We start from the raw sequence: 25097 nt of genomic DNA, 5'->3' as shown, positions 1-25097 counted from the left end.
ATTCGCCAGTTCCTCCAGAAATTAAACCAAATCAGGAAACAGCAGCATGGAACAGACCTAGTGAGTTTCTCTCCTGCCATCTGGTCTGATAAGGAAGTCAAACATTAGCAGGTGGCGGTGGCTAAGGACAGATAGTACTAATAGTACTTTTGATATCTCCTCCTTCCACCCTGAATATCGAGCATGATCCATCTGAATACAAGGGGCTCCTAGCAGTCTTCAGAAGAGAATTTTTTCTATTTGTTAGCCGTTAAGTTCAGTCCCAGGCATATCAATGTATCTCAACAGTAATTGTGGTATTTCTGAAATTTAACCGTAGGTCCTGTAAGAGTCATTTAGATTTGCCTGACAACAATCTTCAAGCATGATTGCTTTCCTCATCATTTGTGATAGATCCAGGTCGCTGTACTAGCTCATTGTGGGTGTCAACTAGACACACCTGGGGAGGGGGACCCTTGGTGAAAGAATTGCCTCTATCAGATTTTCCCGTGGGCATTAACCAGGTGCAGTCAACCTAAGTCTTTCTAGAAAAAGTGAAGGAAGAAGGAAGCCAACCAGAATCCTCCTCTATCTCTCTACAGAGAGAGAAGCAGTCTTGGTTGAGCACCAGATGCCCTATCACACACATTATCAGGCATGACTCTGTTGTAACACCACGCACATTATCTGTGCCAGCATTAGCGGGCTCTTTACTTAGCTTCTACTGGCCTCCTTAATATATAGACTCTTAAGCCTCAGGGCATTTGATAAATAGTGGATTGTATAACAAAACCCATTAACATCCATCACTGAATTCACCATCAGCCCAAGCCATTCACCAGGGAATGGAGCTTTGCTGAGGCACACTCCATTATGCTGAGATCCAGTAGAAATCTTGGGGCTGGGGAGTCCTAAAAACCTCTCCATTAACTAGATTTGGCTGGTATGGTCTTCCTGTTCTTTTACTAATACATCCCTCCAGCCTGCCATGCTGTCTGTGATGCAATATGCCTTATATTTCTACAGCTCACATTTCTTTAAGCAAATCTCTGGTCTGTTTCATATTTCCTCTATTTTGGTGGAAATGTTGAAAAAAAAATAATTGTTTTTTATCATACAAGATAATGTATTTTATTGTGGAATTTATACACACTTTGTTCTTATACATTCATTCTATTTCCCATCCCCCCTCTAAGTTCTCCTTGACCTCTCTTGCTGGCACCTTCCTCCACACAATATTCTTCCTTCTGCTCTTAGGTCATATATATCTTATTACTTCCTTTGTTTTATCCCACCCCTACCTTAAGTCTCTTCTTCCCTTGCTATGGTTTCCTTTCTAGTTTCAACACACACACACACACACACACACACACAGAGAGAGAGAGAGAGAGAGAGAGAGAGAGAGAGAGAGAGAGAATATAGAACACTTATAGAGAGAAAACACGGGGACTTTCTTTCTGAGCCTGGCTTACAATGCTTACCCTAATGATTCTCAGTGTTATGTATTGTCCTGCAAATACCAAGATTTCATTCTTTACAGTTAAGTAAATTCCCATTATGTATACATACGTTTTCTTTATCCATTCATATGTTGATGGACATCTAGGCTTGCTGAACGTCTGAGGTATTGTGACTAGTATAGCAATAACCATGAATATGCAAGTATTTCTGTAACAAGACCTGGAATCCTTCAGATCCATACTCAGGGCTGGTATAGCTGGGTCTTGTGGTAATGTTACTTTTAGTTTTGTGAGAAACCTCCACACTGATGTCCAAAGTACATTTCCACCAACTGTGAACAGTGTTGCTCTGTATCAATATTACTCATTTGTTTTCTTGGTGGCAGTCATTTCAACTAGGGTGAGACAGAATCTCCACATGGTTCTATGTACACACTGCATCCACTTTTTTCACTGTATGTTCATTTCTTAATAGATGCTACTGGCTCTGCTTCTTCCACACCGATGAAATTTCTGGAAGGTCACCAGTGCTATTTTTTTTTACCTTTTAAGGGTTCAAACTCCTAACATAGTTATAAATCCTGCTCATGCTCCTGCCGAACTGACTGGGTGTCCCAAACCTGGATCAAGCATCTCTCTCATCTAGTCCTAAAACAGATACTCATAAGACTTCACACCACCCAGTCAGCCCATGCTCATTCAGTTACCTCCCAGTTCTCACTTGGCTGACCAACAATGCTTCGACTTAGCTTCCCTGGGAAAGGTAGCAATGATTTCCGACTTTCCGTTTGTTATGATCTGCCTCACTCCTTATGCCTCAGACCGTTTCTTCAGAATCTAGAGTGTGTACTTGATTCCCTTCCTCTTTTGCCGCTCAACTGTCTTCGTTCACACTCTTGGCTGACATTTCCCCGCAGAGCTCCCTGCAGGTGACACACCTGCCATTCATCACTTGCTCGTTACATTTCAATATTTATAACAATTACTCCTGGTGCGTTTTCAGTTCCTACACACTAACCTAATAAAAAGATTGTGGAACCCCTTGGCATTGTGACATCTTTCAAGAAATTCATCATTTAGGTGTCCAGTAGAATTCTACCAAGCACATGCCGTTTTCTACATATCAAAGGAACTGCTGATCCTACAAAGGCGAGTGAAATACCTTCTAGGGAAACAATGCAACAAGCAAGACAAAAGGATGAGTGTCAGAACAGTGGCTATAAGACATGAGCAAACAAATTATTCTAAGAGTACGGAGGAAGAGGAGGATTAGCTCTCCTGGGGTGTGCAGGAGGCTTTGCCTTATGTTCCTGAATAGGTTGTATTTCAATTCCTTTGTTACTATTTCTTTTTCTTTCTCTATGGGTCATTGCTACATTTGTAATACAATATAACCAAAATGTCTAATGACAGAGGAGCTTCTATTATTATCATATTTTAAATAAACTACAATACAGGCTTACACTGCATTTACTGACATATCTCTAATTCACTTATGGACATGAAATCCAATTTTGTTTTCATAAGAAGACTACACAGAACGACAGTCCCATATTTGAGGTATATACATGTAATCCCATCTGTCGAACAGTGAGTATCAGAAAGTTGCATTTTTGTACATGTATATCTCTTCGCGGGTGTACACATGTATATGAACATGTTGTATATATTTCCTATTGTTATAATCTAAAAAATAAAATTTATATGTTGGGTAAGTATAATACATTGGTTGTCCAATACCCTTCCTCTAGAAAATGCCTTTCTTGCAACAGAGGACAGCAATGTTCTTATTTGCCCCATGGGCACTTTAGGCTTGGCATCCGCAGTTGGTTATCTGATGCAGGCAAAGGCATGTGATGTACTCCCATGAGCTTTAGAGTTGATAAGGGTCACTGTAATGACATAGCAATATGCAAATCACACTATTTTGGAGCAAATGAACTCAAAATTCAAGGGAGCCCATTCCCTGAAAAAGATAAAAATAGCAGGTCAGAATGTGCAGGCTTGTAATCCTAGCTCTCGGGAAAATAGAGAGTTCAAGGTGAAATTCAGATGCAGGGCATATTCTAGGCCAGGCTGGGCTACACTTGCCATCCTACCTCAAAACAAGAGAGAGAGACAGAGACAGAGATACACAGAGAGAGGGAGACAGGTAAATAGAGTGAGAGAGTATTCTCCAATCTACTTTTGATATATTTCCTTTCTTACTTGATCTTAATTGTTTTATTGCTTGCTGATAACACGCACACACACACACACACACACATGCACACACACACAACCTCTACACAATCATTTTTAATACAATAAATGGACTCCTTTAGCCATATATGTCATGCTTCTAAAAAGTTAGTGTTGGAAAATGAAAACTCTCATTGGTTACAGTGGTGGCCTTCCCCAATGGAAGAGCATGCCAATTGGTTCTCCAGTACCAAATAGTCACCCCTGAAAATATCTACAAAAACAACATAATACAATAGGTTACATTTATGAATATATACTTATATATACATACACCTGTACATGAAATAAAAACTAGTAAAAAAGGGGGGTCATTAATTTGAATGGGAGAAGGAAGAGGAATATTAGAGGGTTTGGATGAAGGAAAGGAAATGGAAAAATATTATAATTGTATTATAACTTCGAAAATAAAAATACACAGGGAATCTACATCACAGAACTGTAAAGGTCTTCTACCCTAAACATTAGAATCATTCTTGATTATTTAATCCATGTCTGCTCCAAGGTCTCAATTTGCTATTTCACATCCCTCACCAAAATCCTACCATTTCCTCACTTCAGCTGTCTCCCAAATTTATATTGTCTTATCCATTTCTACCGTGACTGCTGCTCTACTTCAGTTTGTCTTAGTTTAGTGAACTTCCAGTTGCGGGCTCCTCCTAGTTACATATATTATATGTTGTGTGCAAGCAGATCATCAAATAATACATATCATGTCCCTAGCTTTTAACTTTCTAGTGGTTCTTACTCTTGACTAAGTGAAATATAAAAGTTTAAACAGCATGAAGTCCTTCTGCAACCTAGTTGTGACATGCTGTTCAAACTTAAGAATCACTTCTCCCTCGTAGGATATCGAAATGTCATCTCTTTAAATGGGATTACAAGAATGAGTACTATGCTGAGCACTAAATTATGATTGTATATACTTAATCTTTTATAATATTAATGACTGTGATAGTTTTTAACGGGAGCTTCAAATTCTACGACACCATTCCCATTGAAAGATACTGTTTATGTGTCAGTGTTCCTAGATTTCTAGGGCCTAAAAAATAAAACAAATGACTAACAGCTCACATAATCCACCAAAAGCAACACTGTTCAAATTCTTAGAAGGAATCCGAAAGAGCACTCAGCCCCTGTCTTGCAAAAGGGGAGGAAGACAGCAGTGCATGTGATCAATATAACCATTAATAATGGAACAAAAAGATCATGTAACCTCTTGGGGGAGGGGGAATCACTATTAACAAGTTCACCAATATGAGGCCACCTGCCACAGAGAGACTCTAGTGTCTCGGAGAAAGGAATTGTTGGTGGCTCATCTGTGAGCGCTAACTGAAATTCCATGTGACAGCCAATATTAAGTAGATACACTTAGTAAGGATGCTCTCACTCTTGTCCCATCTATTAAACTATACCCAGGAAGTCAGCTTCTCAAGCTAAGATCCTAGATACTATGAGGTTAAGTCATTATAATCCATAAGCATAGTTGTTTTACTGCTAACATTTAGAACGACATCTAATTCAGCAGTATAAACTTGAATCGAACGTTGGAAGTAAAGCCTTGTCATAGAGAAAGTTTAGCCATATGGAGCATTCGCTTTGGGACCAGACTGTGTGCAACAGCTGGAAAAGTCGTGGAGACAGCAAGAGTTAGCAGAAACTTGAGGCCCTTAAGAGGTAGTGAGGACTTGAAGGATAATATTGTAAATATTATTAAAAGCAGAATGAGAAGCTGGGAGATAGTTCAGTGGGTAAGATGCTTTCTATTCTATCATGAAGACCTTAGTTCAGATCCCCAATAGCCACCACATACATGTATCATACATGTCTGGTTAACAGAGACAACTAGATCCGGAAGGCTCGCTGGCCAAGCATTCTAGGTGACATGATGATCTCAAAGTGCTGGGAGAGTTCTTGTCTCAAAAGATGAAGAACATTAGAGGAGTACATACAGCAATCTCTCCCCTCACACTGGTGTGTGTGGATGAGCAAGCCTGTACATCCACTTGCACACACATGCACACATGATACAGAAAAAAACTAAACAGAATAAGAGGAAGTTTTGTTATATAATATAACAAAGGATTGTTACTTGATTATCTCCGGTACCAAGAAAAATAAGGAATGTAACTACAGAACTAAATTTGTGTAGCCAAAGAGATTTCTAGGCAAAATTTTGAAAGTACCAGCTGATTCTTCTCACCAACTGTGGATTTTTTACAAGGAGAAGATGAGAGCTAAAGAATGAACTGTCTACTCACAACCAAACTTCACAAGGAGTGTAAAATAGCTAAAATTCTTTTAGTTTGAAATGTAAATGCTTTCTCCCTTTTAGCCTCATTAGATGGAAGAAGGTTATTAGAGTAAAGAACAGCTTCAAGAAAATAATAATAATACAGATCACCATCATGAAACATGGCCTGAGGCTAAAAGCAAGAGCCACTGCTGTCTAAACCCTCAGATTCTATTGAAGTAGCACCCCAAGGCTTTTTCAAAACATAAGTATCTTTCCAAAAATTTTTAAAAGCTGTCTCATGAAGTCTCTCTGTTAAACAATGAATATATGAGAACCTTTATTCCACAAAGCCTCCACATAGACAAAGATTTATCCTAAAGACATCTATGGGTCTAGTGTTGTCTGAGAGCGTGGCTATAGCCTCATAGCTTAAAAATCTTGATTTTTTTATTAAGTATACTTGCTTAACCACAAAGTTATGGAGCCTGTGGAGTCCAACTTTGCACATATAAGAATGGTGCTGAAGTTATCCACTTGTAGACACAAGCTATTTTGGATTTGGAAAAGAATTTCTTCAGAGGCAAAATTAAAAGGCTGAAGAATGAGGTCAAGTGCCAAGAAAACCACCCACAGGGAACAGCAATGAACCATGACTAAGAAACTGGCAAGACTGACCAGTTGGATTTTAGAACTGCTACAGGCCATTGACCACTAGATCGTCACATTATTTCCTATTCTGGAATACAGATGACTATTACAAACACATTCGAACTTCATCATTGCCTGTGGGTTGGGGGACTATGGAAGAAAGTAATTTACTTGGCGGTCTTTATAACAGGTCTTCTGAGTGATTAAGCGATATGAACAAGAAACCAAAACTGAGTCACCTCGTCTGCACCTGGTTTCCTCTGGCGTGTAAGATTGCAAATCTCAAATGTCAGCATTTCTTATTAACAGGCTGATTCCCATTAGAGAGTATACATTCTATGTGAAGTGAATGTAAACAGTTTGTGAACAAAGAACAGACTGTTAATTTTAAAACAAGAACACAAATCCTTTGGCATTCTTTTCATTAAGATCTGGCGAGGATGCATTCTTCTGTTGAGTCTAGACAATTGTTGGTAACTAATGTAAGGAAAAAATACAATGTCATGGAAATAATAAAGTGTGGCATGAGAAACAGTCCCAGGGAGCTGTCTTATAGTGCTTTAGGGCACTTACCTTTGGTACTTATGCTGGTTAATTTTATGTCAACTTGAAACAGGCTAGAGTCATCTGAGACGGGGGTACCGCCACTGAGAATATGTCTCCATCAGATCAAGCTATAAGCAAGCCCATAGAAGATTATTTTAATTAGTGATTGTTATGAAAAGGCCCAACCTATTACAGATGGTACCATCCATGGGATGGTGGTCCTGGGTTCTATGAGGAAGCAGGATATGAGGAGCAAATATGAGGTGCAAGTCAGTAAGAAATAGGCCACCATGACCTCTGCCTCAGTTCCTGCCTATGGGTTCCTTCCCACTTTGAGTTCCTGCCTTGGCTTCCCTCAATGGATTGCAACTGATACATAAGCAAAATAAACATAAAGGATACATAAGCCAAGTAAACCTCCCCAAGCTGCTTTGGTCATTGTGTTCCATCTCAGCAATAGAAACCCTAACTAAGACAGTATTCTTCTAAACTCGGGGCTGAAGAGATGGCTCAGTGGTTAAGAGCATTGACTGTTCTTCCTAAAGGTCCTGAGATCAATTCCCAGCAACCACATGGTGGCTCACAACCATCGGTAATGAGGTCTGCTGCCCCCTTCTGGCCTGCAGGCATACACACAGACAGAATATTGTATACATAATAAATAAATATTTTTTTTAAAAAAAAAAAGAAAGAAACCAAATCTCCCTGATGCTACCATATTTTAGGCAAGCCCGAATCGTGCAGACAGACACCACACAGAAATGCAATGGCACACAGCCCCAGCTGAAATCTCAGGAGACTAAAAATAAACCACCAAACCAATATTATTCCAGGTGGTTCTGGCCCTGGTTGTAAGAGACCAATCATCACGTCACCATTGAGATGCAGACAATATCGAGCAGAGACAAGTTACTTCCACTGCACGGTTCAATTCCATACCGCAGAAGTTTTAGGCATAATACAACGGATGCATCATGCACATCCCTTTTAGAGTAGTTTGTTTTGCAAGGACAGGAACCAGAAGAGAAACGCAAGAGAAGTCATACTTTCGGTTTGGAAACAAGAAAACTAGAAAAGAAAGAGGCTAAGTCATGAACTGAGGTCACAGAAAAGCAAGGCAAGAAATCGGAGACAGAGGTATCTGATGATAAAACCCCATCTGTTGTCACCCTACTACACCAGTCTCCATGCAGACTCTCCCACAGTTCTGTCTCTTCCTGAGAATATTTCCCCAACCAAGCACACCGTGCGCACAGCATCTGCTTCCCTGGGACCAAATCATCATTCAAGGTCTAACTAATTCCCCTCTCCTCCATGAAACACATGCCTGCATGGCAATTGTGAACAATTTCTCTATCTTCTAGTGGTCTTGGGATTGTTTCCTCCAACTGGACAATTAATAAATACTAGAGATGCTCATTCATAACTGGTGAATCTGTTGTTTTCCTTATGGGCAGTCCCGGTTGTCCTCCTGAATTGTGTTCTTAGAGTAAGGCTAAAATCTAATTTTATGCAGGATTGCAGCAGTTAGCACATAACTGTGAGATGAACTGAGCACCAAAGAATAAAGCAGATCTGGAGAATGTCGTCACGAGAAGTAAATATCAAGTGTCAACACACTGGTCACCACCTAACTTCAGCCCACTGACTTTCTTCAAGGCATAAGTCACCACTTTGCACGTTACATGGGTGAATGATTATTTTCTTTCATTAGAACACTAGATCTCCAAAACAAACAAAGCTTTGCTGTTGGCGGCCATATTCCCAGAGTCTATCCAGTACCTGTGGTAACATCCAATCAACAAATGTCTGTTGAACGAATCAATGAATGAGAAAATATTACAGAATACAGATGGGAGTCACGTGATATAAGATCTTGCTGTGGGATAACTGTGAATATATGTTGCTGGCATTGGTAGATAATAAAAGTTCCTTTAGCCTATAGCAAGGCAGAATATAGCTAGGTGGGGAAAGTCAAGCTCAATACAGGGAGAAAGAGGAAAAATACAGGAGTCGATGGAGATGCGAGCCAGTCGCCCAAAAAGTAAGATGCCAGCAGACTGGCAAAGCCTTGTCCGCATGGCAATATATAGATTAATAGAAATGGGCTAATTTAGATGTGAGAGCTAGTTAGTAAAAAGCATGAACTATAGGTCAAGCAGTCTGTAATTACTGTTAAGCCTCTGAGTGGTCATGAAGCAGCTCCAGGATGGGGTAGGACAGAGAGACCTCCATTTACATTTTTGATTCTTAGGAGAAGGCGGAAATTGTTTTATATGCAATCTGTCAATTTGTAAATATTAACACCATTTAAGAAAAATGATAAGCTGTTTAAGGAAGGGATGGATAAACTCAATGCATTTGCAGATTAGGATTAAATACCTAATTTGCGTTTGCAGCCCCGTACCGGGGATATCTTAGACTCTTCACCTTTGCAATTATTTTGGATAGTGTTTGGCAAAGTATAGGCAGTTTGCCAAGCAGATAACAATGATCATGATGATGACTCTAGTACTCACACCTAGGGCACTGGGAGATTCAGCTCCATATTATTAATATGCTACTCAAACTCCTGCCTCATAACTCAAACACCATTGCTGCAACTTCCGATCTAAAATGACCACCTGGACCTCACAAGACAATCCCACAGCCAGGATTCTGAAGCCTACTCTCTCCTCCTCCCATCTGCTAAGGGCTGAGCAATGTCATTCCCAGGTGCCCCCAGTAATAAAGGGGAACGTCAGTGAGAAGAAAATAGATTGCATTTCAAAGGGGTGACAGAGAAAGAGAGTGGAGTTTCCAACTATGTTTCCACAGCTGATAAACGGGAGCTCCCAATGGCCATTCTGCTTTCCTTTTTTACTCGCTTTAAGATTTTTAGATTATACAGTCTGAAGTTTTCTTTCAGCTGATCTTTCAATTTTCTTTACTACTATGGTTTTAGCTTTTCTACACTAAAATTACCAAGCACGAATGATAAAATGCTTACTGATTACTTAGAGATCCCTAACAATAAAAAGTCACATCGGAAGAACTAAAATGGTTTTACAAGCAGGTCTTAGCAGCAAGCACAATTATGTAGAACTGAGGACACTTTCACGGTCCTTTAAAGAAAATATACCAGGCCCAAGCACTTCCAGGATACTTCATGCTAGCTGAGCCTCTGTAAGTCAGTCATCAACTTTTGAAGACACAAAGGGAAATGAGATATCTTCATGTGCCTTTTCTGTGTACGGTTCAGTGAGTGCAGACTTGATATGTCCACAGAAGACATCAACGAGCATATGAGGAACTCAACATTTCAAATTATTGTAAGTCTGAAGAGTAAAAAAAGCTGCTCGCCCTCTATACTCAGCATTTAGGGTATTACTTTAATAATTACACAGATGAACTCACTCCAGAGTTTTTCAATAACGACATTAATTTTGTGTGGAGGTTTTTTTAAAAGCAGGTTCCACAGTGGCTTAAATTAAAATTAAGTGAGAAAAAGATCGTTTGCCAAAACTATTTTTCAAAATGCAAGTTATTATAGAACTGTGAATCCCGACCGATTAAAAACATAACTTTCCAGTCACTTCTTCTGCTATGGGCAAGGAAAATGGAATATAGGAGCTATGTCGTAGGAAAGATCACAAGATGAATTCCCTCAAAGGCATGCAGATTAAGTGGTAAAAAGAGAGTCCTTGGGCACAGGAGAGAAAGACCAAACCTTGGGGACAAACAGATTTGACTTGTGATTTTTGACTCTTGGAAGGTTACTTAATCTATTTAAACCCCAATTACTCATGTGCAGAATGGAGAACCATAATAGCCTTTGTAATTAATATGAAAGTTAAAATAAATGCTTAGTTATTATGGAAGAAATTGAAATGACGAAGAAATGGCTCATTCACCATGGCTTAGCCTAGCATGATACAATGCAATAGAAAAGTGTCTAGAACACCTTAATGTCACTAAGGAGGGCCATCAACGATAAGCCACTTGATCTTTACCATGAAGTTAATGCAGACAAGGCCTGCACTACCTCACACTACCTAAGAAAAGTAGGTGAAAGAATTATACAATGAAGGCTGATTTCTCTTCTAAAAAGTATCTTGGATTTTAGAGTACACTAAGTATTATAAGTGCATATAAACATATATTGTAAATGGACAATAAATGCATGGAAAAGATAAATGCAAAGTTAAAGTTAGGGTTCCCAGTGGAGAGGATATCAGGTACCGAGTTCTGCTAGAGAACTTCAGTTCTATTCAATACGGTTTACTTCTCAGAGCTGGCTAATAGCTAAGTGGAGTTCATTGTATCATTTGGTACATTTTTCTATACATTTGAAAAAAAATCATAATAGAAAACTGCACCAGGAACCAAGAAGTTTTTCAGAAAAGTCAAGTGCTGTTCTGGGCATACCCAGGCTTGGGGTGGGGAGGAGGAAAGTCAGGGGCCATGAAAGCAGGGGACGGAGATGGTTGGAAGAATAGAAAATTGAGTGTAGCGGGAGAAAAGCTTCTGTCTAACTTTGAAACAAGGATTACGTTTAACCTCCAATAACTAAAGACTTTGGCTGAGTCAGATGTGAAGGCATTACAAGTGACATCTGTGAACCTAGAAATCAGATTACTTTAGAGGGTAGACAGTACCCAAAGCAACATTAGGCCGCTAATACTTACGACAACCCCACTCTTGGTAGTAGTTTCTCGGTATGTGAAGTTGCAAATCGCCCAGGCTAAATAATACGTGGACATGAGAGGGGTCTGCGAAAAGTGGTCTGTTACCCATCCGTCTTCCTCAAACACAGACGTCTCCACTGGCATGTTGGATAGAGACAAGTAGGTGGCTTGATGCTTGATACTGATTTTGAAAGTAGCCTTGTAGATTGGCTCATCGAAACACGGGAACGCCTTCCTGGCATGCGTAGGTGAGAACTGAGTAACACCAAGGAATCTGGGGAGAAGAAGAAGGAGAAGAAAATGAAACGCTGATTGCATGTATTGCTTCAATTAAAGTAATGACTCTATTGCATACCTCAGATAGCATATTTTGATAAATCTGAAAATACGCATTTTTTCTAAACTATGCTTATATTCATGAATAACATAAGAGTACAGTTTATGTATAATATACTGCCCCAACAATAAGAGTTCTTCAGGGAAGTTTTTGTCTCGATTAAAGTAAACTCTCTAAACCCAGAGCAATGCTTGCTGGATGAAACACTACACTCTACAGAGAAACAACTCATGGGCACATTGGCAAACACTGAGAAATAATGGCTCTTTTATTGTGCATATCACGTTCTTCCTGAAGCTGGGGCATCCAGCATATAGAGATAATGAGATGGAAATCCAAACACGGTCATTAAATGGGGGGAAGGGGCTCATAGACCTTCACTGGGAAATATCTATAGCCTCAAATTTGAAATCATGCAATCTATTTATGTTAAAATAAATGACTTTAATATCTATTAAATCTTGGTCTGAATTCTGCCTCTCAAACTTCCTTTAGCCACACCAACCTTGATAATTCTAAAACCTCCTTCAAATGAGAAACTACACAATTCTAATCCCAAAATTATTGTAAAACTCAGATGGAGGAAAGTGGGGGAAGGGGTATAATGCCCCCAACATTATGAATAGCTGCAGCAGGCAAGCAAAGACCAGTCATGCCTGGTTCACAAGAGCTTTATCTTTTCTTAACACTATAATTGACATTGATACTGCACAGTCCAGAGAGCCTTGATTTTTAGGAAAATGGCTCTCACCCTATACATGGCTTCATTTTTTGGTGTGCTTAAGTTACCCACAGTCAGCTGAGGTCCAGAAATATTTCTATAGTGTGATGGAACTTGAAACGTCTGGTGAGAGGTGAGACCATATTTATACAGCTTTATTACAGCATAGTATTAGAGTGTTTTATTTTATTACTAGCTGTTAACCTCTTGGTATTTCTAACTTATAAATTAAATTTTATCATATGTATGTACACACTGGAACAAATAGAGTATATACAGTGTTCAGGACTTCAGACATTCATTGAAGGTCTTAAAATGTGTTTCCCATATAAAATGGGAACTACTATGATTATACACACACACACACACACACACACACACATACACACACAAATATATCGGTTATCTGTACAATCTATAAACTAAACATGTACATATATATCAAATACATATCTATATTTGATACATATACATACTTTCTAATAAATTTTGTTAAAACTAATCAGAAGAAGTTACTACACACCTTCATAGTCTATAGTTACAAATGAAGACACTCAAGTCCTTTAAGCACACTCTTATAATTAAGAAATAATTTATAATAAAAGCTGAAGTTTTCAGCTACAAAATCTTCTGGAAGGCAAGACAATATCAGACCCTTCAAAAGATATTAATAAATTCTCAAGTCATTACTTCAAAGGCTGCTTCATCCATGAGTAGCTCTCTTCCACCCTACTCTCTAATGTTCAGGGTATATGTGGCTAATATTACAGGATACACTTCCATAGAGAAATTCAGCTTGACTTCACAGTTATTCTCAGCCTAGGATACAGGAAGATGCTACCAATCACAGCAAGTAGGCATGCATCTTGAATTTTGCTTTGCTGTCCAAAGGTTGTGGTGCGTACCGGATCTCATTGGCTCTCTCTAGGTAAATACTTTTTTAAAGTATGGAGTTTATATTTAGCACTAGGGGTGTAAATTTGAAAGTTTCATTTTTGAAATCAAGAAAAAAAGGTTTTTACAAATTGATTGTTCAGGCAGGGCGGAGAGTATCTTGGAGGCAGTTCTAGGCTCTTACATACCAGACCTGTTTAAGTCACTTAACTGTCTGAACTTACTTTTTTTTATTTGTAAAAAGAAAATATTGTTTAGTTGACCTTTCTCACAAAACTGCCAAGATGATAAAACATAATAATATGTTGTAAAGAAGTTTTAGTAATAAATCTTCATAAAGGCAGAAGAAATATTAAAAATGAATCTATCCCACTCCTATAAATTTCTAAAATAAAAATGTATACCCAGTAAGGTTTGTCCAAAGACACACAAGCCTTTGGCCCAAGGCTTGGCATAGAACTCTCATGTTCTTGATCCAAATAAAAGATAAATAAACATTGCAAAAGCAATAAAATTAATTTTTAGCAAAAACACGAACACGGTATAACTCAGCTCTAGGTAATAATGAATATTCTTTCCATTTTTATGGGAATCACGATATTCCTCTGGCTATTTTCTGCTGATAGCAATACAATTTTGCATAATGAAATGTCAGTACCTTTATGCCAAAATGCATGCACTTACAGCTTTCTCTTCCTGCACCTTTGTATCACATAATGCGTGAGAATCTTATCTTTCAACTTCTTAATTAAAAAAAAAAACTACAGAGCTTGGTATTCCTCTCTCGGGACTATTTCAAGGATACCATGAATTGTACATATGAGGGAAAGAATTTCCTCTTAGCATCCAAGTATCTGAGCCCTCCAGTCCCAGTCTTTGAACAAACAGAAGCTTCTTACTGTATTAGGTACTTGAATTCTTTTTAAAAAGGTACAGCAATTGTTCCTAAAATCTTCATAATCAAATTGCACATGTGTACATGTGTGCGTGTGTGTGCGCACGCGCACACAGAGAGAGAGAGAGAGAGAGAGAGAGAGAGAGACAGAGACAGAGACAGAGAGAGAGACAGAGAGAGGAACAACCAAAAACAGGAGGAAAACAGTTCTGTAAGACTTTATCATCAAAGGCATTGTAATTAAAATGTGTTCATTTATAAGTATAAAATAAAAGATGTCTTTGACATTAAGTAAATAAGGGGTAGGAATTTATTAGCGGTAAAGATCTAAATATGTCTGGGTCCATGAGAAGTTAATAAACCAAATATCTATGCATAGAAAATGCATTGTGCAGTGTCTTTTTACCCTATGTGGTAAATAAAGATGACAGGGAAGGTAGCAGTTTAATTCAGGGCTGAAAAGAGCTATCAAGATCATCCAGTGACTTTTTCTGCAATTAACATTCTTAATGAATTCAAACACACAGTTGATATCTATGCGAAGAGGGCTACCATATATTCTGATAATGTCTAAATGAGGAAATACCAATTTCACAGTCTGGCACCTGAGAATGATTGGCAATTGAATTTCAATTCAGTATTTAGAAAAATCAAAAGAGGTCCCTTGGTAATGAAAAACAGCCAGACTGGATTACATTGAAAGTCTTTTCCAAGTTCAAGATCTCATAACTAGACAATTAGAAATAAAACTTTCCTCGAATCTGGTGTGTTTCCTTTGAAAAAGCATTAAGTGACTCTAGCAATGAATAGATGTCTCGTGTTCTTCAATATATTTACTCCTCTTGATCAATTCAGTTTTTAGTGTTCTAAGTTTGGGATAAAAAGATGAATATGTATATGCTTCCTTCCTATAAGGAGTTAAAATAAATACAAGCTAAACACATATTATTCCAGAAGCCACAACAAACAAGGAAAACATATGAAGAAACTGAATTTGCTTAGGCGAAGCTTCTCAACCTTGACATTATTGACATTTTAGGCTGATAATCATTCATTCTTCCTGTGGGATGTGAAGCAGTCTAACTAGCCAGTGGAGCCAGCTGAATCTTTCCTCCCCAGTTCAAACCTCTCTCTCTGAACATTGTAACTTTTCCTCTGGAGTCAAGGTGCCTCAACTGGGAACCTAGAGCCCAAATAACTCAAAAACTTTCTGAACGGAGAGCCTAAGAATTGGTCTGAGAAGTTGGATGAAAGTTAAAAGATCACAAGTGAGTGGAGTGGGAACCAACTCTCTGGAACACAGAAAAGCCCTTCTGGGAATAGGTTATACACACATGTGAAGCTACTACACTGAAGCTGGTTTGCAGGTCCTGGTCCTATCCAGTTTCCGTGTCTCTCTCTCACCTCCTTCACCCTGATAACTCTATTCTCCAAAGACAGGACCAGCTTCAGGCTGATGCCCTCCACAGAGAGCAGGACCTCTAAGAGTTTAGAAACATAATTTCATCACTACTTCATATATTTTGTGATCATCTCCAGTTGAGAGAGAAAAAAGACTTCTTCCCTGTTTCCTGTTATTTAAAACATCAAAGAAGCTTCTAGAAAGAGTGGCTTAAAGAAGAAAATAATGATTTTGATGCCTGAGTTAATCTGAGGTGAGTTTGAGGTAGTGGCAGGATGCCAGGTATGAGAAACACAAGAAATTAATTAACAGATGAAACCAGTTTAAAGTACAGCGTAAATAGGAGACACACACACAGACACATACACACATCACACACAAACAAAGATACACATACTCACAATACACACATAAACACAAGCATACACACACTCACATATACATAGGTATACACACATATGCACTCACACACACATACATACACACATACATACACACACACACACTCACACACACACACTCACAAATGCTCATGTGCAGAAAAACAGCAAAAAGCAAAGCAAAACAGAAGGTAACAGGGTCAAGTCCCTCATTGTCTATTTTCCTCCTGCTTTCTTTAAAAAAAAATAATGTCATCTTTAAAAGAATCTGCTCATTAGCATAAAAAATCCACTCTCCAAAGTGATATTCTGGAAGTGTCATTCCAAGAATGTCACTTTAGCATAACTAGAAAAAAAAATGTGAGCAACATGCATACATTTTTATTCTCTTCTACCTAAATCAAATTATTTGATTTTCCTAACAATTTGTCTGTTTGACATTTTGGCTGAGCTAAGAGGGAGGGCTCGAATCTCTGTGCTGCCTCTGAAGGGTACAAAGAATTGATTTCTTCTTATTTCTGCGGAAGTTCACCAGGCAAGTTCCTCGTGTCAAGTCATTATGCTAGCATTTAGCAGAAGTAATCCATTAACGTTGGCTGATATTGCCAACACATTACAGTATGTGTGTGATATAAAATTTCTGCTTCATTATTTTCAGTTTTGCCTTTGCAAAAAGGAGAACGATGCAGAGGAAGGAAGCATTTGCATAACATTTAGTATGAAGAATGATTCATGCCTTTTCAGTTGGAGTCCAGCAAAACACAAAGACCCTCCACACGTGGCAGGACCTATTTACCAGGTTTTCCTTTGGGCCTCGTCTATACGTACAGTGAAAAAGTAACTTTTAAACTTAATGCTATGGCCTTGGTACTGCTAATGCTGTTCCAGTGTCACGGTAGCTCAAGGTCAGTCTTAAGTGCCACCAACCCAAAGAAGGTTCTATACCCCCAACTGCAGTGGTTAGCTTGTTCCAAAGTCCTAGAAGTCACACCCACTTTTAAAGTCCGCCAAGTTACAAGGTCATCGAAGTTACACACGTACCCTTTCAAGTTGAGGTTGTTAATCAAAATGCAAATTGTTACTCAGTGACAAAACATTTTAAGTCAAAATGGGTCTTTGTTTAGACTCTGTGTTTTTATGTACTTCAATGAGTCATTAAACCTCTGCCATTTCAGAGGAGAAGCACTCCTGCTGAATATTCAACGCGCGAAGCGAGTGTGTAGTCTATTTTTTTAATAACCATTTTAGTAAACTAAAAACATAATGCAATAATGCCAGCAATATGTATGTAGGAAGTGGTGCATATGTGAATAATCGTGTTATAGAAACAAAGCAGAAAACTCATAATTGCTTTTCATTTATGGAGCACTAAATACTCTTATCAAAAGTGTGTACTGAGTAATGGATCACCCTTGATAAAGAGTACTACAATGCACTAAAATTACTTTCCAAGGTCATAATAATAGTGTTTTATAAGAATAAATAAAGTTAGTGTCTGAGATTCATTTGTTTTAGATTGGAAACAGGCAAAGCATTATGTGAGTATCATAAAGCACTACGACTGTCAAGATTCACATGATGTGTTGGAAGCAATCTGTAAAACTAAGTGAGACCCATTCCTTGGAAACAGCAGTTTTCTGCCTGCTGTAAGGGCACCATAAGGAGCCTTCTGTGCTTGGTGGCTGCTGGCTGGCCATGGTGCCATAATAAAAGCGTTTTGCTTTTCTTCTGTTGAGTAACCTTTTTCTCCCTCAGTCTTCTCTAGTTCATAACATTTGATCTCAGCCTAAGTTTCTGTGGCTGGGAAACACCACAGCTTTTCTTGCTACTTTTCTCTCATGGTTGCAAGGCTTTCCTTCTTCTTCCTCTTGCTTCCTTGAACTCTGCTTGGGGCGCAGAACAAACAGTGGCCAGAGGCAGGAGCGCTGTGACAATTCCCAGAAGCATCAGTTGTAGACCACCTTGTACCAGCCTGCATGGCAGATTGCCAGCCATAAAAAATGTCTCAAGAACATTCAATAGCCACAGGTGTTCTGACAAACTATCAGACAAGATTGTCGTTGTCCATGAAGTCATCACAACAACCCTATAAAACAGTGTCATTATCCCTGTTTTCCAGAGGGGGACCCCAAACAAGAAACAGTGGGAAACTGGCCAAGATCACCAAAGCAGTCAGTAGCAGAATTAAGACACAGAGTCAAGTAAGCAAGTTAAAGAGTCCCCTTCTTGAGGAGAATAACCACACTAAATATACATACAAGCATCCATCCATCCATACATACATGCATACATACATACTTCTCTCTCTCCAGCAGAATAATAAAATATAACAATGATATAATAATACAAAGAAAAAGGGGACTAACTTCTTTTTTTAAGAAAGAAGTTTTCTGTTTTTAACTTCTTCTGATTGGTGTTCATTTATTTATTTATTCATTCATTCACTTTTCATGAGAAAATGTCTATACTATTACAGTAAAACATTATCCTGGATATATATGTGCACAGAGAGGACTCACTCATACCCTTCCTGCATACTGAAAACAGAGAGCACCCTGTAAGTCGGGACTTCCTAGGCATCCAAGGCCTAGAGAAGGGAAGAGCAAGAAGCCTGGGCCCTGTATTCCACCCAGGCCCTTGCAACACCCTACCATCATCTGTCTGTGCTGGTTCAGGAATCTTCGAAGGCTGTCTGGAAAAGCAAGAAGGGTAATTTTCACCCATTTATACCTAGCAAAACTCTATCAGTGGGAGGGAGCATCTACTCTCCAGAGATGAAAAGATGGCAGATAGCTCTGAAGAACTAAGAAAAAAATAAAATAAAATAAAAGCAGGCATTGCTGTAGATCTGGAAATATTAAAGAACATATAAAAAATCAAAGGACTGATAACTATATGAGGGTAGCAAAAGAATAACAGTAATGATTACATTGATAGCAATGAGGATAATTGTTGCTGGGGGTAGCATAAACACAGGGACAAGGAGGGATGGCCTTCTTTACAGACTGTGGAGCATTTATGTTTAAAAGTGAGTATTTGTTCATTATTGTTTTGCATTATTCTTTGAAACCATATTGGAAGTGGTGAGCCCTGTGCTTATAGCCATATTGACCAACCTCAGTAAAACTAGACCATTGTGTGTACCATGGCCTCAAGCCCATCCGCATATATATTAGGAAAAGTTAGTTTACGGAAACAATGCATCGTACAAGCCTAGTATATACTGGGAAAGTCAGTAACAGATTCCTTTTCATTTGAGAGACATCCATAGCACATAGGATCTGTCCCAAGTTGCATTGAGTCCATAAGAACACACTCCAATTAATGTAACTTTTTCGAAGGAACTGGGTACCCTCTCACTGTCCAAGGTGATCAAAGAGATGGTAATATAAGACAATACATAGGTGAAAGTAACAGGCCACAAGATGAGCACCAGCCGTGAGAATTTTTTTCTGCTAGAATGAATCATTATTAAATGACCAGGACTTTTGTTATTATTGTTATTGCCTAATTGGAGTACTTTGAATTATGACCAAAATCCAGTACTGGACTCAGTTTAACCAAATGGCTATGTGTGTTTTGATTTGAAAACATTGAGCCAAATCTATTAAGAAAGTATATAAAAGCAATTTCTCAGCAAATAAATATATATTCTCTGGATTCTTTTAGCTTACAGCCTTCTAGAGAGGGAGAAGGGATCATATACACTTTCATTTATTCACATGAAACTCACTAAAGTAAGTGGGAGAAATGAGGCTTCTTCAACATCAAAATAATGTCATGGGATTTCTGGCATTTACTAATATCATAATTTATCATTAATTCAAAAACTGCAAAGCATCAAACCAGGTACAGTACAACCACAAAGGAGTATATGCCACCAAGAAAGAAAACCCATCATACTCCACAGATTTTTGGCAAAAAGAACGGCCCCCGATTCCCTTTGATTACCACAGGAGTTATTTCCTCGTCTTTTCAGAGATCATGACTTCTCTCTGAACAATCCTTTATAGGAAAAAGAATGTCTGTTTTTATTCCGTCTTCTGTCACTTTAACACGTTAGAGACCCAATCAAAGTTTGTCAAAGAAAAAGTCTCCTTCTCAAAAGTAAATAAAATGTTCATTCACTTTGGGTAAATTTCCGCCTTCAATCCGACCATCTGGATCTAAATTAAGGTACCCTACTTTGAACATGGGTGTGCACGCCATCTGGCTACCCAAAAGCGGCAATGACTTCAGGTAAATGAACACTTCGCCTAGTTCTAAGCAAGTGTGTTCTCCTATAGGAGATGATGACATTAATACACATCCCTTTTATCTGCATGCTGTAAATTTACTTGGAAAAGAGTAAGTATATGTTCTGACTAAAGGTGATAATTTATTATATGTGTGAAAACACCTTAATTTTAGGGTAGCTTGCTATTTTTCAGTATTCAACAAGTGACAGGCTTTCTCCTAGTCAATTTTATAAGTAAGAATGGAAGATATACCCATGATTAAAGAATCTTGGGTTTCACTGAGAAGTTTGTCTGCTGTGTGGATAACTCATTCTTCCCTGTAGGACAGACTGAAGCACTTTCCAACATGTAGTGGAGGATAAAATTTTTCAGGTCAAAGGTACAGAGCACACAGGCTAATCCTCCCTCACCGAAGATCTTTCATACAGCTGGATCAGACTCATCACTCAGGAGTGTAGGGCAGGAGGACCAGGAGCTGCAAGCCAGTCTTCCCTATGTCTTGAAACTCTTCCTTAAGGAAACTAATGAGAAGGAAATTCCTTCTCCTGGGTGTCTGAGAAAGGAGGCAACAAATAAGACTGATCAGATAGTTATGGGCTACAGCTTCCACCAGGCTAAGCGAAGTAAGGAAGTTGTGGAGTGGTTCTCCTAAGTATTTTGAGTTACTCAGTGTAACTCCTGTTGGCAGATTGACTATTTGTTTTCATTACAGAAATTATCCTATCATTAAATGGGCAAAAATGATAATTAACTAAAGATCAAGATAAGCAATCATTAATCAAATGAAAATTCTAAGTTTGCATCTGTGTCCTTTTAGAAACTGGGCTTTTAAATGCCAATTTACATTGAATTTTTTTTAGTACAAAATCATTATCAATAAAAGGCCAACCTTGGCTGAGTTCCTAATATTGGTCAGCTTTAAATCCTCTAGGTAGCTATAGTAACAAGAACAACAAAAACTAATGTATGGAATGTCAGTATACTTAGGAAATTATTAAATTACTTTTGCCTTATCTACTCCAGATGCAAGTGCCAGGAAATTATAATATTCACTTTGTTGTTGGAGGTGGAAGACAAAAACTTTCTCTAAGGTTGTATCTAGAAATAAATCCGTTCTGGGATTTTCCAAACACTGAATCCCACATTTCTATTGGAAAGCATGTGCACATCAGGTTCAACTTCCAGCCAAAGTATTTACACCTCCAGGGAAAGCTGAAGGAGGAAGTCTGAATACAAACAGGGACTGTGGGTACAAGAAATCCGGTGCAGGGCAAGTGGAAACATCTGGTCGTTTTTGGAGTCCTCTTAATTTGAAAGCACTGACCAAAACAAGCCGAGTTCTGCCAAATACATCTTGGCATGGCTTAAGGAAAAAAAACCACAGAATTTGAGAGGGAGCAAATTTTTTTTCACCACAGTAAGATGCATTCGTGAGGATGCGCCACTCTGCAGACATGATGAGCGTGTTTCCAAACATAACGTGCAACATCTGCCTTCTATGCCTTTATTGCATATTTCATATCACTGTGGGCTTAGACATACTGTTAATCTGGAATCTGTTCTAGAGGACGTGATAGTGAAGGATTTGAACTATCCATGCCAGATCTTGGGTGTTAGAAACGGAATAATAATAATGATGATGTATTGACTTAGAGGAAGTTGGACCCATCACACGACGGCTAACACGTGGAATACTTTATGTGGGGTTACTTCACAGCAATCTATAAATGATAAAACTTTTGAGCACTTCCACACTGCAAGGAAAGTTTCCCAGCCTCTCCCACCTTAACTGTTTCTGAGAGTTCTCAAGCACCTTGGCTCAGGACTGGGCATACCAAAGTTCAAGTTCCGTTTCTCTGATGACAGCCTGTTTAACCTTAGGTGCCCTGTGCCGCTCTGAGTCCCGGTGTCCCCCGATGTTAGGAGAGTCCCTGGGAGGAAAGAGGAGGCTCTGCCTCATTGCTTACTAATGATGGGTCTACCTAGACGTAATGATTTCATTTATTAGTTCACTCTGATTGTTCATCTGCCCTATAGTCATTTAATTAATTGAAGTTATTTCAAACGCAATGAAAACAAGAGCCACTCATACATTCATTCAACAGTACACGCAAAAGCTGACTACCACAGGACACGCATTTGAACTTTGAAGTACTATACATGGCAGGCCTGACCTTGGGTGAAGTGCTTTTCAAGGCCATATTCATCAGTCCTATAATGGAGAGTGGGACTATTATTATCGCCAAGTTAGAATTTAAAATGGGAGCTCTGGGGCCGAATTATCTGGGTCTCATTTTGGGATCTAAGTCAAACTACGACTTTGCTGAGCCTCCGTTTTCCCACCTGTAACACGGAGAGCAGGGACAGCGGCATGCACCCCTTAAGAATCTCAGGAAACTGTTCACCAGGAGAGCCTGGTGCAGCTGTCAATCATTGCCAAGCACCGTCAACGTCGATTCTTTCCCCAAACTTTCACCACAGCTATTAGAACTATGAAGATCTGGACAGAAGCTTTTGGCTCTAGAGAAAGCCCCCCCCCCCCCCCCGCCTCACAAAAGCTAAGAAAATGTAACCCAGATCTAAAGTCAGCAAAGGCACTGGAGACTGGCTGCTGGCTTTCCCTCCCTTCTGGGTGTAGTCAATTCCATTGGCTGCAGCTGAGGAACCAAATGAAGGCAGGAGCCCCTGGGGACACCGCAGTGCCTTGGAGGTCCCTCTCTCTGATCTTCACCATGACAACTGCAGTTCCACATTCCAGCCCCAGTCCTGCCTTTCCCTCGAACTTCTCTTTGGGATCAAATCTCAACTTTCAATTTGGAAAAACTTTACAAAGTCAAAACTTAGGCTGTGTTCTGAGTCTTCCATGGGTACCGAGGTACTAGTCATAAGCAAGGCAGGTGCGCAAGGGGAGAGGGTGTGTCTGCCCTGACCTGATAGCTGGGTTGAGGTTTTTTGTTGTTTTTGGTGGTAGTGGTGGTGGTTTGTTTTGTTTTGTTTTGTTTTGCTTTGTTAGCTTGTCATTTAGATAACCAGTCAGGAGGTGCAAGGTCCGAACTAGAGGAAGGGACAGCAAACATCACCTTTCGGTATTGCTGAGTTTGTGGACTTGGCAACAGAACCCTATAGTTCCAAAGGACCATCCCATCTAACCTTGGCTCCCTTCCCCCAACCCCGGGGTTTCTGGAAATTGGAAGCCAACGGGGACCCCAGGTCGCCTGCGCTCGCTCAGCAGTGCGAGCCGCCCGGCGGGGTGGGGCAGCGCGGGGCACCGCCTCCCTCCATACCTTCTCTCCCCGTGGAGCACGTAGGAGCTGCGGAAGAAGCCTAGGAGCTCGTTCTCTATCAGGGCATTGTAGATAATCTTTAGGTTGTAATTCCTCTGCGCGTCCAGGGTTCTATTCAGCACCACCACCAAGACCTGGGTTTGTGGGTAGAGGAAAAAGCCTGCTACCGGGACAGCCCCAAAAGCACGGTCCTCCGCTACTTGCACCTTCTCCACCGCTACCCTGGAGGCGTGCAGCACAACGTAGCGGGTGGCGTTCCGGCACGCGATCTCCACGTTGACCTCCCCAGAGAAGGTGAAGTTCTCCATGAAGGCGGTGAGCATCAAATTGTAGTGCAGTGGCTTGAGGTGGCCGGATAGGCGCAACTGTGTCCAAGGCTGCCACTGCTCTGACTCTTCCTCCGACGGCGGCAGGGCAGACGGGGTCCCGGGGGTGTCCACCTCGCCGGTCTCGCGCTGCGAGGATTCCCCACCAGAGTGGTGGTTGCGCCGGGCGGATCCTGGGTGGCTGCCGTTGCCGCCGCCGCGCTCAGGGAAGCCCCCGGGGCCACCGTCGGAGCCCGGCACCGCCGCGCTGGCTCCACACTCGTCGAAGCGCAGACTGAGCAGTACGGCCAGCATGGTGACCGCCAACAGTGCCACGATGGACACGGCAAAGGCCAGCACAAGCCGCTTGTGTACCGCGATGTGGCGCTCCGTGGTGCGGGGTCTCACTCCCACCGAGTCAGCCCACGGGTCCGAGAGCCCCCTGCCGCTTGCCCGGAGCGCAGCGTCGTCTTCTCCCATGGTAGCTGCAAAGGGTGAGCTGCTCTTCTCGGCCCCCTCCTCCTCCTTCTTCTTCCTCTTCTTTTTCTTCTTCTTCTTTTTCTTCTCCTCCTCTTGCTCCCCCCTCTCGCCGTCCAGGGCCATCATCACACCGCCTCCTCCTCTTCCCCCGCCCCCTCCGACACCCCCAGCGGGCGGGCCACCCGGGCCACCGCCAGCGCAGTCATCGGAGAGCGCACGCGGGCGGAGGGCGCAACGCCGGCTGGGACCCTAGGGAGGCCAGCCCGGGTTCTCTGGAGACAAGCTCTGGTGGCTGGCGACGGCCGCGACGACCCCCAGCAGCCCCGCCTCTCTCCGGACACCAGCTGTGATTCGCGGGGCAACCAGCTCTGGGACGCGCCCAAC

General features: G+C 40.5%; 1 protein-coding gene across 1 annotated transcript in view; it reads right to left on the bottom strand.

Moving 5' to 3' along the window:
* Window positions 1-24857, bottom strand: part of Trhde (thyrotropin releasing hormone degrading enzyme) — a 384937-nt gene extending 360080 nt beyond the window's left edge. The window contains exons 1-2 of the mRNA XM_048418659.3: window positions 23929-24857; window positions 11778-12051 (exon numbers count right to left, since the gene is read on the bottom strand). Coding sequence (XP_048274616.2) covers window positions 11778-12051; window positions 23929-24839 — 1185 coding nt within the window. The 5' untranslated portion in view covers window positions 24840-24857. The remainder of the gene's footprint in view (window positions 1-11777; window positions 12052-23928) is intronic.
* Between the last annotated feature and the right edge of the window lie 240 nt (window positions 24858-25097).

The sequence above is a fragment of the Myodes glareolus genome, chromosome 26 (assembly GCF_982192425.1).
Source record: "Myodes glareolus chromosome 26, mMyoGla1.1, whole genome shotgun sequence".
Lineage (NCBI taxonomy): Eukaryota > Metazoa > Chordata > Mammalia > Rodentia > Cricetidae > Myodes > Myodes glareolus.
The sequence above is the reverse complement of the archived record's forward strand: the minus strand, read 5'-3'. Positions and strand labels throughout refer to the sequence as shown.